The sequence below is a fragment of the Peromyscus eremicus genome, chromosome 9 (assembly GCF_949786415.1).
Source record: "Peromyscus eremicus chromosome 9, PerEre_H2_v1, whole genome shotgun sequence".
Classification (NCBI taxonomy): Eukaryota; Metazoa; Chordata; class Mammalia; order Rodentia; family Cricetidae; genus Peromyscus; species Peromyscus eremicus.
Genome location: NC_081425.1, coordinates 83773912 through 83789465, shown reverse-complemented (window position 1 = coordinate 83789465; position 15554 = coordinate 83773912). Strand labels below are relative to the sequence as shown.

At 44.4% G+C, this 15554-nt stretch overlaps 1 protein-coding gene across 1 annotated transcript; it reads right to left on the bottom strand.

Annotated features, from left to right (window-relative positions):
* Positions 1-341: 341 nt before the first annotated feature.
* Positions 342-15499, bottom strand: Phf7 (PHD finger protein 7). Its single transcript, XM_059273914.1, has 12 exons — positions 14806-15499; positions 13601-13710; positions 12956-13008; positions 12114-12205; positions 11334-11387; positions 4317-4418; positions 3804-3928; positions 3190-3349; positions 2532-2638; positions 1975-2091; positions 1225-1346; positions 342-852 (listed from the first exon to the last, which is right to left on the bottom strand). Exons 2-12 carry the CDS (start codon positions 13639-13641, stop codon positions 818-820), a joined length of 1008 nt encoding a protein of 335 aa, XP_059129897.1. The 5' UTR covers positions 13642-13710; positions 14806-15499; the 3' UTR covers positions 342-817.
* Between the last annotated feature and the right edge of the window lie 55 nt (positions 15500-15554).

Here is a 15554-nt window from a genome sequence, read left to right as displayed (position 1 = left end):
CTAGAGTGGAAGCCTGCCCCACCTAAGTATGGCAATCCTATTAGGTTGAGTCCAGGGCCCACGGCCTTGCTACAAGAGCCTGTTCTCAGACCAAAGTGGACTGCTAAGCTGGCTCACTGCCCAGAACTTAGGCACTTATTTGCATAAGGGTGACACTCTATGCCCCTGGAATCCCAGTGACCCTGCAAGCTGATTCCTTCCCAAAGAACACATCTACGCTCTATGTTCAATAGTTTAGTGACTCGTTTTGGGGATCAGAAGGCTGAGTTCTCTTATACCTTCACTCTCCCCTCCAGATTCCTTAGTGTACTAGATAGAGAAAATTCCTAAGGAGCCACCACTGGAGAGACAACTTTATTTGTAGATAACAAATGGCTGAAGCAGGAAGAGGCACATGATAACCATCTGGAGTGGAAGAATCTTGGTGAGAGAGGAAAAGAAGTGAGGAGAAAGAGCAGAGGAGCCCTTACACTCAGCTGTTGGCGTGGAGACTCAGTTCTACTCCCGGCCTCCCCAGATCTCTTCACTTGGCAGCTAACCTCACTGCTGGCCCCTTTTGTCTCAAGCTTTCAAACGCTACCTCTCCAAACCACTGTCCCTGGCGGCAGCAGCTCTTCTGAAGCTGTTACTTGGGCTTTTGGCAGCCCTTAGAGATTCTGACTCCTTTGGATCTCCAGGAGCGCCTTCTTCGGCCGCCAGAGGACTCGGGCTTTTCTAGTAGGGAAGGGCGTAGCCACTCAGTCCAGGAAGAGTCTGGATTCTCTTCCAGGTTGGTGGCCCTGAAGTGATGCTCCTGGGAATGGAAGGTACTGCTACATCAGGGGATGTCACCCAAGTCTTCAGATATGTAATCTGTGGTGAAAGAAAGGTAGAGAAGAGAAGGTAAACTCAGCCCTCAGTTTCTCCTGTGGACAGGTCTTTAAAGCCTCACCAGCAGCTTTCAAAGCTATAGTGCCCGGTCAAAGCTTCCTTCTGTGACATGCTTTCCCCATTCCCAGGCATGAAAAGTCCCCATCCCCACCCCAGTTCTTTGGTTTCTCGAGACAGGGTTTTTCTGTGTAGCCCTGGCTGTCCTGGAACTCACTTTGTAGACCAGGCTGGCCTTGAACTCAGAGATCTACCTAGGCCGCTTTGCCTCCCGAGTGCTGGGATTAAAGGCATGCACTGCCACCACCACCTAGCTCCCATCTCAGTTCTTATACCAGACCATCCTTCAAGCCTTACCCATGGTTGAAGCAACTGAACACTCATTACACTCCCATTTCTTGCTGTTAGGTCTAAGAGAGGAGCAGTCTCGGTGGGTTCCATGGGATCCACATGTAGCACACAGAATGAGGCGCCACCGCCTATGGAAGAGCCATGGAGAGATGTAGGGTCAATCAGGACACCAACTGTCACTTTTGAATGTTACCCATCATCCAGCCTCAGCCATGAGGAGAACTTCCTGGGAATTTTTTTTAAATGTGTATTGGTGTTTTGCCTGCATGCATGTATATGTGCCATGTGCATACAATATCTGTGGAGGCCAAAGGAGGTGTCAGAGTCCCTGGGACTGGAGTTGTAGACAGCTGGGAGCTGCTATGTGGATGTTAAGAATAGGGCATGGGTCTTTTGGAAGGGCAGTTGGTGCTCTTAACCACTAAGCTGTCTCTCCAACCCCAAGGGCATTTTAATTTAATTTAATTTTACTATACACATTTACTACACCCTGTGGCACTGGGATGCTGAGTTGATTCTAAGAGGAGACAGGTGGGCACATCACCCAGCAGGATGAATCTGGAAAGGAACTGACCCTGAATGTCTCTTCAATGGGCACAAACAGCAGACCCTGCAGAGGAGACCTGTCCATTTGTGCATGAATAAGTCAGGGGCTGGCCAAAAGTGGGACTTGGCAACTGGGCTCATCCAGAGGGTCGTAGACAAGAGCAGACTTCCTGCTTTCTAAGATGGCGCTGCCCAGGAGCTTCTTCCTACCCTTCGTCCTCGAAGCTGTCCCTGCCTTGTTCGTACAGACAGATGGGGGCATCACAATGTTGGTAGCGCTGATACAGCTCCGAGAAAGCCCCTGGCTCCAGTTCCCAGGCAGCATCTCTGCAGGGAGAAAAGAAGGTAGTTGTTAGGGGATACACAATCTGCTGGTGAACCTTTGTTTACTAGGAAGAATCCAAGCTACACACAGCAGGAGTTCAAAGGCTGCCTGAGCACTGCCAACAAGACTGGGCAAGCAGTCTGGCTGCGAGAAGAGGACTAATGCACTGGTGTGGAACATGGGGTTCCTTAGTTCCACCCTGGGGTACAAACTCCCCATCCCCAGACATCTGTTAGGTTTTAAAGCACCTTTTCAGGAAAAGGCCTTCTGCCCACTTCCCCCTCCCTTTTCTTGGATGATTGAAAAGCACTCTTCTCACTTCACGGTACATCAGCGCCTCAGTTGCTGCCAATCTCTGAACTATCCTCACATTCACCTCCTGTCTAGAAATCCAAACAACCCACTCCCTGGCTCAGCTCCTGCCGCGCAGACTACGCACTACCTGTCTGGAATGTGAATCCCCATTCTCAGCATCTCCTGGGGAAACTCTTCTCGGTTGTTACACTGGGGGCACTTGAAGAAGTGCTTGGCTGATGTGTGGGCATATTTCTGTAAGAGAAGGCGGCATTTGTGAAAACGGTCAGGCCACCTGCCCACTCCCACCCTCACCGCAGGGGAGTTCAGGAAAGGCAGTTTGGGCGTACTAAGATGGGGGCTGCCACCAGGTGTCAGGCCTGTGCCCAGAATGCTTTGGAAGAGCTCCCTGGAGTGCCTCAGTTGTCATCTCTGGCTGTGGGGTTTGGCAGTGCTGACTCAGCAGGGGTCAGGTACTTGGATACATTCCCTTTTCTTTCATCTTGGTAGTGAGGCTGATTTTGAGCGCTGACTCATTCTTGGAAATACCCATTTGTTTTTGACAATCCTGATGATTTTGCCTAGTCTAAATCTTACTATAAATGAGGCTCTAGGCCAAGGATAACCAGAGACTGGGTTGACTATTCCCTCACTGACCCGGAAGCAGTTCCTGTTTACAGGCCTGCAGTGTGTAGTTCTGAAGCTTAGACATGCCTGAGCATTCCCAGGTTGCCTTGGTTCCAAGCACAGAGCCAGAGCAATCATGGAAGGCTCCCCCCTCCCTCCCCAGAGCAGGGAAAGCCTACCTGGATACACCTTCGGTGGTAGATAGCTTGATTACAACATGGGCTCTGGATATTCTCAACACTTATTCTGGATAAGTCTTCGCAACACAAGACGCAGCTTTCCTCCTCCAGACCCTCCTGTTGGATGTCCTGTGTTGGGCGATGTTTTCCACAAAATGATCTGTGGTGGGTAAACAGACTGGGTTTCTGGCTTGTCACTGATGCAGATTCCCAGCTGCCTGACCTAGCAAGGGCAATCAGCTATTTGCTTGGTGCCCAGTGAATAGCTATACCCCTCAGAAAAGCAGGTGAAGAACCATTACATGACTTCTCATGGCTGCTTACACACTAAGCAAAGCTCGAGGACTGTCTCCATAGCTTTCCATTATTGAAAGCCCTATTTAGTTATGAACAGCTGTCTAAGAACCCCAGCTGTTTGTAATTTAAGGAGGGCACAGGAAGCAAGAAGAAACTCCTGTGAAACTTCCAAGTCAAGACACTGTTTCCCATCATTAAGTGGAGGGACAGATTTGTTGGAAAATGCACAGAGTCTCGTGAGAACTGGGTCCTGATTTCAGGGGTGTCTAAACAGTAGGTTACAGAAGGGCAACCCAACTCTCTCCTTCCACACTCACTTGTACTCTCCAAAAAATTGTGAAAGGCAACCCCTTTCTTGGCCACAGGGAAGATGGAAGTTTTTGACACACTGCTCGTTCTGGCATTTGATAGCAGCTCCCTTTTGCTTGCACACAAAGCAGATCTGCAAATGAGATAGATTCCAGACAATGTTTTGTGACCCGAGAAAGACAAACAGAGGTTGTGGTTCTTCTTTCTATGACTGGAAATTCTGGGAAGCAACAGCTATTCCCTTTCCCTCAGTGGTCCAGGGCACCCTAGAACTGAACTTCAAGAAGTGCTGCATTTTCTTATTTTCTCAGGGTGCTGCATCCTCTCTTTGCTGAGGAAACATTCCAGAAGAGATGGGACCTAAGACAAGGACTTGGGCTAGGGGTGTAGCTCAGTGGTAGAGTGCTTGCTTATCATACCCCGGCCCTGGGTTTGTCTCCCAGAGACAGACAGACAGATGAATTCTGAAACATGTATGAGAAGAGGCCTACCCCAAGGTCCCCATTTCAGGAAATTCTAACCTTCTTAGAAGCCCGGGCTGCCTCCTTTTTGATGTCTTCAGGCATAAATCCATGGAGACCTTTCTTGGGTTGGCCCTTCTGAGGCAACTTGCTAGATAGGATCTAGGGGAGCAGCAGAACCAGGCTGTCAATATAAGTTTGTCAGTGACATAGTACAGTGGGGTGACGACTAAGAAATGGAGCTTGGTGGAACACATTTGCCTATACAGACAATCTATTTACTGAAGTCTGATATAATGGCATGTATTGGATACTCTAGCACTTTCTAATTATTAGCTCTTTGGACAACCCAATGAGGAGAAACATAACTTGTTAGAGGCCACTGAGCTGCAGGACCAGTGCCTTTGTGCAGTGCTAGTCTGCGCATTTGCTCCTGCATTATGTGAACACTGGGGACATGCTCTCCTGATGGACTCACTTCATGCTTATAAAAACAGAAGCTATTGTGGCTTTCGTTTCACAGAGGCCACTGAAGTATAAATGTGGCAAGTGACATGGGTGGAACCACATGGCAAGGAACTACAAAGCCGGCCCTATAGAACCCGAGCTCTTACCCCTTTGCTGTATTTCCCTTTAGTACAGGATTTTTTAGAATATTTCTCAGAGTATTATAGGAAGGTAAATGGGATTTTAAAGTCTTCTTTAATGGCCATTCTGCATTAATAAGAAAAGGTTAGGAGTTGCACTTTTACTTTTTTTTTTTTCCCCGAGACAGGGTTTCTCTGTCTGTATAGTTTTGTGCCTGTCCTGGATCTTGCTCTGTAGCCCAGGCTGGTCTCGAACTCACGGAGATCCGCCTGGCTCTGCCTCCCAAGTGCTGGGATTAAAGGTGTGTGCCACCACCGCCAGGCCGAGTTGCACTTTTAAAAACATACTTTAAAGAGATGTTTCTTTAAAAGTGTTCAAAGATAATTCTATGGGTAATTAAGAAAAAAAAAGCTATATGGTTCTATTAAATTCATTGGGACATGCTGCTCATCTTAAGACTATTTCAAAAGTATTAGGATCTTGGGCTTCTTGCAGTGGTTATAAAATGTGTAATGGGAGCTTAGGATATATATTTATTTTTTAAAAGATTTTTTAGTGTGTATGAGTGTTTGTCTTCATGTATGTGTGTGTGCAGTCCATAAGGAGATCGGAAGAGGAGGTCAGAGTCACTAGAACTGGAGTTCCAGATGTTTGTGAAATGCCTTGAGGATTCCAGGAACCAAACCCTGGCCCTTTGGAAGAGCACTGAATACTCTTACACCAAGCCATTTCTCTAGCCCCAATATTCATTTTTGAGACAGTCTGTGTAGTCCAGGCTGGTCTTGAACTTGTGATACTCCTGCCTCAGTCTTCCAATTCCATCATTTAATCCTGCTTTAACATTATAGAGAGATGATCCTGTGTTAGATGACTTGGATTATAGCTATAGGTTCCTAATGATGCTTAAAACATTTCACACATTTTATCACTATCTCAAGGCTTTATCATGACTGATTTTTGTTTTAGTTATATTCCAAAATACTAGTCATGTTTTTTTACAATGAGCATGTGCTATTTCTTTCTTTCTTTCTTTTTTTTCAAGACAGGGTTTCTCTGTGTAACAGTCCTGGCTGTGCTGGAACTCGCTTTGTAGACTAGGCTGGCCTTGAACTCACTTAGATCCACCTGCCTCTGCCTCCCAAGTGCTGGGATTAAAGGTGTGCACCACCACCACCCCACCAAGCATGTGCTATTTCTACAAACAACAAAAAAATCAATATAGAACAGAAACAATTCAAATGTTATTAAAAAATTTTTTGAGACAAGGTTTCTCTGTGTAGCCCTGGCTGTCCTGGAATTTGCTTTGTAGAGCAGGCTGGTCTCAAACTCATGAAGATCCACCTGCCTCTGCCTCCCAAGTGCTGGGACTAAAGATATGTGCCACCATGCGAACGTTTTTTTTTTTAATGATTTATTTTTATTTCATGTGCATTGGTGTTTTGCCTGCATGTGTCTGTCAGGTCCTCTGGAACTGGAGTTACAGTTGTGAGCTGCCACGTGGGTGTTGGGAATTGAACCCAGGTCCTCTGGAAGAGTACCTAGTGCTCTTAAATGCTGAGCCATCTATCTTATCCTTTTAAAATTTTTGGTATCTACTTATTTTTTTGAGACAGTCTTATATAACCCAGGCCGACTCTGAACTCAAAATCATCTGCCTCTGCCTCCCAAGTGCTGGGATTATAAGTGTTCACCGTCATGCCCAGTCTAAATACTCTTTAACAGGAGTTTAATATTTTGGGAACATCCATACTATGAGACACCAGTCAGCTACTTAAAAACTAGGTTTATATGTTGTATATGAAGAGATCTCCAAAATACATGAGATGGAAAGAAAACTCTACAAAACATTGTATATGTTTAATTTTATGTTAAAATGTATATGCTTATTAACGCACCAGAATTAACCAAGCCCTAACACCTAGCAGGACTTACAAGAAAGGAAAATCACAAATCAATTTTTCTCATGATAGATAATAAAAAAGGGATAAGATTAATAAGTTGAGCCCAGCCCCATATTCAAAGAATAATATAGCATGACCAAGAAGTGCCTGTACGAAGAATGCAAGATTAGTTTGATGTTAGATAATCCAGTTGGTATAACAAACCATAAAAAGAGAAAAATCAAGATCACATCAGTAGACGCCAAAAACATTTCCAAAACTCAATACACATTTGATACTCTCAGCAAACTAGGAATAAGAGAATTTCAATCTGACAAAACATTATCTGTGAAAGTTTAAAGCTAATGTATTTATAATGATGAAAAACTAGATGCTGTCCCCTAATGCTGAGAGAAAGGCATCGATAATTATTTACACTACTTCTATTGAACATTAGGTTGAAGGCCCCAGCCAGTTAAAAAGGCAAGCTGGGGGCTGGAGATGAGCTCAGCTGGTAGAGTACCTGCCTAGCAGGTATGGGGTCTTGGGTTCAATCTTTGGCCAACGTTAGAAACTGTACAGGGGGTTGGGCAATGGTGGCCCATGCCTTTAATTCCAGCACTTGGCAGGCAGAGGCAGGTGGATCTCTGTGAGTTCTACAGAGCGAGTTCCAGGACAGGTTCCAAAGCTACACAGAGAAACACTGTCTCAAAAAATCAAAACAAAACAAAAATACTGGGCAGGAATCCACATAATCCACATGGTGGCTCACAGCCTTTTTTTGTTTTTGTTTTTGTTTTTTCGGTTTTTCCAGACAGGGTTTCTCTGTGTAGCTTTGCGCCTTTCATGGAACTTACTCGGTAGCCCAGGCTGGCCTCAAACTCACAGAGATCCACCTGGCTCTGCCTCCTGAGTGCTGGGATTAAAGGCGTGTGCCACTACTGCCCGGCGGCTCACAACCTTTTATAACTCCAGTTCTAGGGGCTCGAACCCACTCTTCTGACTTCCTCAGGCACCAGGGCATGCTTATGTAGGCAAAACACTCATACATATAAAGTGAATTTTCAAATAAACAAACTGAGCTTGTGGCAAATGCCTGTAATCTCAACACTTGGGAGTTCAAAGTCAGGCCTGGAGAGATGGCTTAGTCAGTAAAGCCTTGCTGCACCAGCACGAGGACCTGATGCTGGGGATGGTGATGTGTGCTTGGACTGCTGGCACTAAGGAGGCAGAGACAGCAGGGTCCCTGGAGCTGGATGGTCAGGTATTCTTGCCAGACTGGTGAGCTCCAGGATCCTGTCTGAACAAAGATGGAAACAGAGGACAGCTGATGCCAACCTCATCTCCACATGCACACATGTATGCACACAACTGAACACACAAGCACGCCTACATGATTCTGTACATACGTACACTCCCTCCCCCAACACACAAGAAGAAAGGAAGTTCAAGGTCATACTCAAACTACAGGATGAGTTTAAGGCCAGCCTGGGCTACATGAGACCCTATTTTTAAAGAAAGGACAACATTTGGAAAAGAAGCAGAACTGTCTTCAGTTACACATGATACTGACTATATATACAACCAGAGAATCCCAAATAAATTTTGTTGAATGGGTATGTGAATTTAACAAAATTATAGAGTACAAAATCAATATACAAAATAATTGCATTTCTGTAATTCAGCAACAAAATATTTAGAAAAACATTTAACAAAGATTCACAATACCACCCTTTCATTCTGCAGAACAGTATGGAAAAAAATTAAAAGGTGTTATGGAAATTAGTTTAAGATGTGTTACATTCATTTATGCTGTGGAACATTTGTTTAATGATGCAAAGATGTGTTGCATTCTTTTATGTTGCATTTGTTCAACTCTGTGAAGCTGTGTTACTGTGCCTGTCTAAGACACCTGATTAATTTAATAAAGAGCTGAACGGCCAATAGCAAGGCAGGAGAGAGAAACAGGCAGGGCTGCCAGGCAAAGAGAATAAATAGGAGGAGAAATCTAGGCTCAGGAGTGAAGAGCAAGAAGCAAGAAAAGAAGGAGAGGAGGATGCTAGGGGCCAGCTACCCAGCTACACAGCCACCCACGGAGTAAGAGTAAAGAAAGATATATAGAATAAGACAGGTTAAAAAAACCCAGAGGCAAAATGTAGTTAAAGAGAAACAGAATAATTTAAGTTAGAAAAGCTGGCTAGAAAAAAGCCAAGTTAAGGCCAGGCACTCATAAGTAAGAATAAGTTTCTGTGCATTTAATTTGGGAGCTGGGTGGTGGGCCCCCAAAGAGTAAAAAAAAAAAAAAAAACCAAACCCAAACTACAGAAAGGAATTGAGCCGCTGGTGGCGAGGCATGCCTTTAATTACAGTACTCAGGAGACAGAGGCAGGTGGATCTCTGAGTTTGAGGCTAGCCTGGTCTATAGAGAGTTCCAGGGCAGTCAGGGTTACACAGAGAAACACTGTCTTGAAAAAACAAAAACAACAAAAGATAAAGGAATTGATACCCAAAAGACTGTATAATTGACCATAATTAGTTTTAAGACACTATAAAACCACAAGAATTAAGACAGTGGAGCGCTAGTATATGAATAGACACCTAGACACTAATGGTATAAATAGATTACCCAGATCCACAAATACATATATGGCCAATTGATTTTGATAAAGGCATGTAGGTACTTCAGTGGTATTTATGTACCACTTAGGACACACAAAAAATGCTAGCCATAAAAGAAAAACTGATACATGAAAAATTTTTAAAAATTTTCAAAAGATATTATTAGAAATATTATATACATACATGAAAAGAATTTGTATCCAGAATATATAAATAATTCTTACAATCCAGTAAGACAATAGAATTCAGTTTCTTTTCTTCTTCTTCCTCTTCCTTCTTCTTTTGAGACAGGGTTTTTCTGTGTAGATTCGGCTGTCTTGGAACTCACTCTGTAGCTTAGGCTGGCCTCAAACTCACAGAGATCCATCTGCCTCTGCCACCCAAGTGCTGGGATTAAATGTGTGTGCCACCACCGTGCCTGGCTTATAAACCCAGTTTCTTTTAATTGGACAAAAATATTCAAACAGATTCAAAAGAAAATATGTGAATAAGCACATGAAAAGCTCAACGTCTTTATTCCTCAAAGAAGCACAAATTAAGAGTACAGTAAAATGCCAGTAGCATCTAGTAGGAAGGCTGAGACAAAAAAGACTGACAATAACAACTTTTGGTAACAAAACGGTCAGCTGCAACTCTCATAAGTTGCCAATGAGTGTGTAAACTGGTACAACAACTTTGGAAAGATGACTTGGCAACTTCACACACGTATACTTACATGTAATCAGTAATCCCACTCCTAGGCATCTGCCCAAGAGAAAGAACACATGTCACAAAAAACTTGTACATGAATGTTCTTAGCAGCTTTATTCACAAAAGTCCACCAAAACCAAAACAAATCAAATTTCCACCAACTGTTGAAAAGATAACTTTAACATGTTCAAACATTGCTGGGGAAAAATCATTTCAGCACCCGATATAAGCCAGGCTTAATGAAACCTCTGAGTCTGAGAAGGGAAAAGCTTAGAGGAGTCAGGAGAGAGGAGCTGATAAATCTAGTAAGACTCCATGGTTAGTTCAGGATCTGGCAGGCAAACTAAAGACAGGGAGAAAGACCAACCGAGTAGAAAGGGAGACATCCTTAGGGGAGTGGCAGTAAAGAATTTATAGGGGCAATAGGAGGAGGAGAGGGGAGAGACTCAGGAAAAGACGTAGGACTTAGCAATCTCGCCAGAGGGAGGATTCCAGTAGCATGGGAATAGACACACAGGAGGGAAGGGGTAAGTGCCACAGGACCGACAGAATCTCAAACTGAAGGCATCCCCAGGGGATCGAGACTTGTCAGAGAGATGCCCAGGATCAGTGGACAGGCGTCCCTTGTCCACATTGATGGGGGGCACTGGAGGGTGTAGGGAGGTTTGCCTGGCATACTAGTATGACTTTTGTATTGAGCTCCAGTGAGCCAGAGACAGAGCAGGCAGCTTGGAGAGGACACTTACCTGAAAGATAAGTGAATAGAGTAGGTGGAGGAGAGAAAAATGCTGGAGAGGTTTGTAGTCAAATTTGGTAGGTGGCAGGAGTCAGAAGAAGCAAATGATGTGCACCCAGGAGGGCCAAATCAACAGTTTGGTTACAAGAGGCAGAGCCCCTTTAGGATGGGGCCCAATGTTTCTTCCCTTGTTCCTGCACTAGATGTAAGCAGGGGTGCAGTGAAACAACCGAGCAAGACCACTTGATGGGTGCAAAGGAAGGTTTACTGGAAATACGAACCTGCCGCATGGCTATCTCTTGTGTGATAGACAGAGACTAGTCAGTAATAGAGTTGTGTTTTGGAGAGAAGAAGGTAAGTTAGTTGAAGAGCCTGCGAACTAGCATGGGGCTTTGATCTGTTGGAGGCTTGCTCCAGTTAATAGGGAACGAGATGCCCTCTCTGCTGGTAGGTGGTTGTGGGGGCAAGCAGATAAGGGAAGAAACGGCTTTTCTTGACAAACAGAAACCCACTTTACAAGGTTTCTGAGGAATGCTGATTTTAAGTAACAATCCTTCTGTTTACCTGGTCACAGTCCAGCCTGAACTGGGCCCAGACTTCCACTTTTGGGGTTGGGACCTAACAGAAAGAATATAAACTGTACAGTTTAATTTATATCAAGTAAAATAACAGGCAAAAATAATCCTTCTAGTGACTAACTCTGGTGGTACTGACTAGAAGATGGCATGAGGTGAATTTTCTGAGGTTATTTTGATGTGGATGGTGATTACATGGGGATATACAATTTATCAAAAATAAAGGGCTGGAGAGATGGCTCAGCAGTTAAGAGCACTGGCTGCTCTTGGGCAAGACCAGGGTTTGGGTCCTAGTTATCCACATGGTAGCTCACAACTGCCTGTAACTCCACTCCTAGGGGATCTGATGCTCTCTTCTGGCCTCTGAAGGCACTGCACATACATGGTGCACAGACATATACAGGTAAAATACATAAAATAAAAATAAATAAATCTTTAAAAAACTCATCCGACTGTACACTTAAGATTGGTTCATTTTATAGTATCTGGTTATATTTATTAAAAAAGTATACTGGGGAAAATTAACTGGAAGACAATTTAAATGAACATTTGTTTCTCGGAGGCAGAGAGGAAGAAGGAATATGATTTAAGGAAGAGGGCTATTATGTTTTATACTGTCAGGATTATGACATTTGTTATTTAAAACAGATTTTAAAAGATTAAAAACTGTAAGGAAAAACAAACAGCTGTTTAATTTGAGGCTAGATGCAGAAGTGCCTGTTTAGCAAAAGCTGTAAGACACGTAGAGCAGTGAGGGCCTTATACTCACAAGACAGAAATAGTGCACACAAAGACTGTTTTTCTGAAGAAAGTCTCCTAGTTTTTCAGGATCACCAGGTTCTTGAAGGCACAGCAGGCAAACTGGAAGAGTGAACATTAAGAATAAAGGCTTGGCTCAAGCTGATCACTAAGAATAGAAAAGTGGAGCTAACCGTCTAAGAACAGCAAAGAGTCGAGGCTCCTTTACTTACAAAGGGCTTTTAGCTAGATAAACTCTCCATACATAAAACTTCCTAAGTTGGAAGTGCATTTACTACATGTAGCCTAGGGAACACCATAGCTTAGCAGCACAGTATACTGCAAATAGTTGGCTGTTTCCTATTATGCTTGTGTGGCTTACTGGGAGCTGTGCCTTGCTGCCAATGCCCAGCACTGCAAGAGCATATTGTACTAGCTATCATTAGCTTGGGAAAAGATCAAAACCCTAAATATGAAGTGTGGTTTCTGTTGATGCACGGCACTTTTGCATCACCTTAACGTAAAAACAAAACAAGCTAAAACATTGTAGTCAGGAAGCACCTTTATCAGGAACAGGGTAATTCTGGCAAGAATAAAAGTTAACTCTTGTTGAGTATCAGGCCTTGATATAATTTTGGTCACATTGACAGAGTAGGCTGCGACTAACACTTTTTACTGTTTTGTTCTCATCTGGCTTTAATTAAATTCTTTCTTGAACGTCAGCTATGAAACTTTGAAACTACAGACACTGAAGTCTTTGGGATCTTAATCTAAGAGAACTGGGAAAGAAGTGGGGTTGACAGTGAAAGCTACAGGTTGGCTGCCCTGCTAACGGCTGGAAGTAGCAACTCAATACCACCTCATCTCTCTTACCAGGACCTGAAGATAGCTTCCTCTGGGTTACCTTCTTAGTCCTGGCAGTTTTTCTATAGAAGAGAAAAAAATGTAAGTACACTACCGACAAGCCTTCTGAATTTCCCTTAAAATGCCACCAGTAATCTGATTAAAGACCCAATTCTCTAAAGGCTTTTCACATTTCATTTTTAAAGTATAAAACATACTGAATTATTTGAGGCTAGGGCCATCTCAGTGCCTGTGCTGCCTGTGCTGAATGAATTCAAGAGTAACCCTTCTTTTACTTTCTTCTGCCAATTATCCAGAGTGCACTGAAATGACACTGACGTTGGCTGGTTCCCAGCGCTGGGCACTACACTTGCTCCTTTATCATGAATTAGGTCAACAACTCTGCAGAACATTCTACAAAGGCAATACTATCATAATGCATATTTTTGAGTAAATTGAGGCATAAATGATTTGCCTCCAGTCTTGCAGTCATCAAGCAGTACAGGTGTGATAGAGATGTATCTAATAAAGTCCCACACGTGTCACTGTGCCACTGGGGACATGTCGCACAGGTGTTGGCTTTCATACTGTCTAGCCCTAGCCAAAGGGAACAGAAAATGCAACATGTGTCAATGCCACTGTATCTCCCCAGCTCTTTCAGGTCACCTACTCTACCTCAATCTTGGGCGTTCCTTCTTTTCTCTTATTGTCTTCATTTGCTTCCTTCTTTCCTTCCTATCTAGAATTCTTTCGTACTATTATGAAGACAACACAGGCTTTTCCAGCTATAAATATAAACAAGGTAGATTAGCAATTTAGTTTTACATTTGGTTATCAAGTTCTACAAGATCAAAGCAGCAGTGCACTTTTCAACTCATTCACTAAAAGGGGTATATCTAATAGTCATGCCAGTACTGGCCAATAATAACCCAATTGTGCCAAGAACTGTTCTAGGCACTTACCACACACTGAGACACAATTATCACCCTTATTTTCAAGTCGAGGAGACTGAGGCACAGGTCAGAATCAGTGATCCAAGGTGAGACTTGAAGTTCCAGAGGCTATCATCAACTCTCATGTCCTCACACAGCAGTGTAAGATGTTGGAACCATTGACTGACCTAGTTAAACGGTTCTTTGCTAAGTGCAGGGGACAACACTCAAGAAAAATGGACCTCTTGTACCCAAGTGTGGGTGCCTTTTCTATCCAGTTAGATAAGGTAGCTCTTTCCTAGCGAAAAGAATCTGAGAGAGTTGGCAGCTTAAAAGCCACAACTCCATCTAGTTGAGGGAGAAATAACAATGAAGATCACCCCCTTAGCTCTTCTCCTTTTTACCAGCCTCAGATGGCCATTGAGGCTTGGCCTGTCCCATCCTTGTCTAGATGTAAACTTAAAATACCACTCCTGTTACCCATGTAAGCAGATTACAAAGTTACCCAGGTTTCACTGGCCATTACAAAGTCTCCAGAAGTGTACTGGGATGAGGGAAGTGGGGGGAGTCACCCTACAAAGGGCTAGGTCTAGTAAGGGGAAGAAGGGCAACATTTCTTAAAGAGAGTCCAGTGACATACTGAGGTCACTCCAGAGACATACACTTCAGTACCCAGAGCCTCAGATCAAGGCTGAGGATTACGAATATCTTCATGAACGTCTAACTATCCTACATAAATACTAGCTGCTACAAGCCATGGAAACTTCAGGCTAGGTTTTCCCAACACAGGAGATGCAGTTAACGGAGTTGACATCTGTTTTCTTACTAAACAAACGTGGATAGACGGGAGATGTTGTGGCTCTAACCTTGCTATTTCCCTATGGGATCTATTTTAACCACTTCCTAGTTGTTGGCGCTAAACCCAACCGTGTTAGAATAGAAATAAACCTTGAGACTTCAGTCCTTTGCATCGCTGGACCACGACGTTACTTGAGTAGGAGTCTGTGCACACTGGTAGTTACAAGATGGGACAGTCTTCAAAACCGTCGAGGACGGGACGTGGCAAAAGCAAGTTGCTCAGTCCTTCACTTCCTAACTAGGCGGATGCTTGCTGAAAACGTTTTCAAGTTGTTTCACTGTTATAAAAGTGTTGAGTAAATGCTTGCTGAGAAAAATTAAAAATATAGTAACGTGTTCGGCTCCGCCTCTGCCAGAATAAACGATTTATTTGGAAAATACGTGTCGGTGTGGCCACAACCGTCCCCGGAAGGTAACAGCCAGAAGAGGGGCTCAAGCAGCATTCCGCGCATGCCAGACCAGGCTCGGGTCATGCCCGCCGGGCAGCTGGTGCGGGGCCAGGCTGGAGGTTGCTTGCTTCCACCTCTCGCTCCTCACGGAAGTCACCGCTCCCAGCCCGGGCTGCCCACCCAGCGCTGTCGCCGAGGGCGCCGCTGTCCGGGGAGCTTTATTCGTTGACACAAGCCGTGGTAGCTACTTCACGGACGGCCGCCCCGCGCGGTGACTGCGCCGTCGAAGGAGGCGAGCGCGCTAACGGGGGCTGGGTCATGCGGACTCTACGGGCCCCGGAGACCTCAGCGTGGCGGACAGTCGTTAAAACGAGGACCGCTAACGGCCGCGCGCTAACGCCCGCGCGCCCGACCCAGCCTCCCTGCGTGCGCGAGCCCGCCTCCCTGCAG

Excerpts from the sequence above, each read along its gene's own strand:
- Phf7 (XM_059273914.1), bottom strand. The coding sequence starts at position 13,641 with ATGAAGACAATAAGAGAAAAGAAGGAACGCCCAAGATTGAG. Across the intron at positions 12,206-12,955 it reads GAAGCTATCTTCAGGTCCTG|TTTGCCTGCTGTGCCTTCAA; the intron begins GTAAGAGAGATG and ends TCACTCTTCCAG. Across the intron at positions 853-1,224 it reads TTCAGTTGCTTCAACCATGG|ATTACATATCTGAAGACTTG; the intron begins GTAAGGCTTGAA and ends CTTTCACCACAG.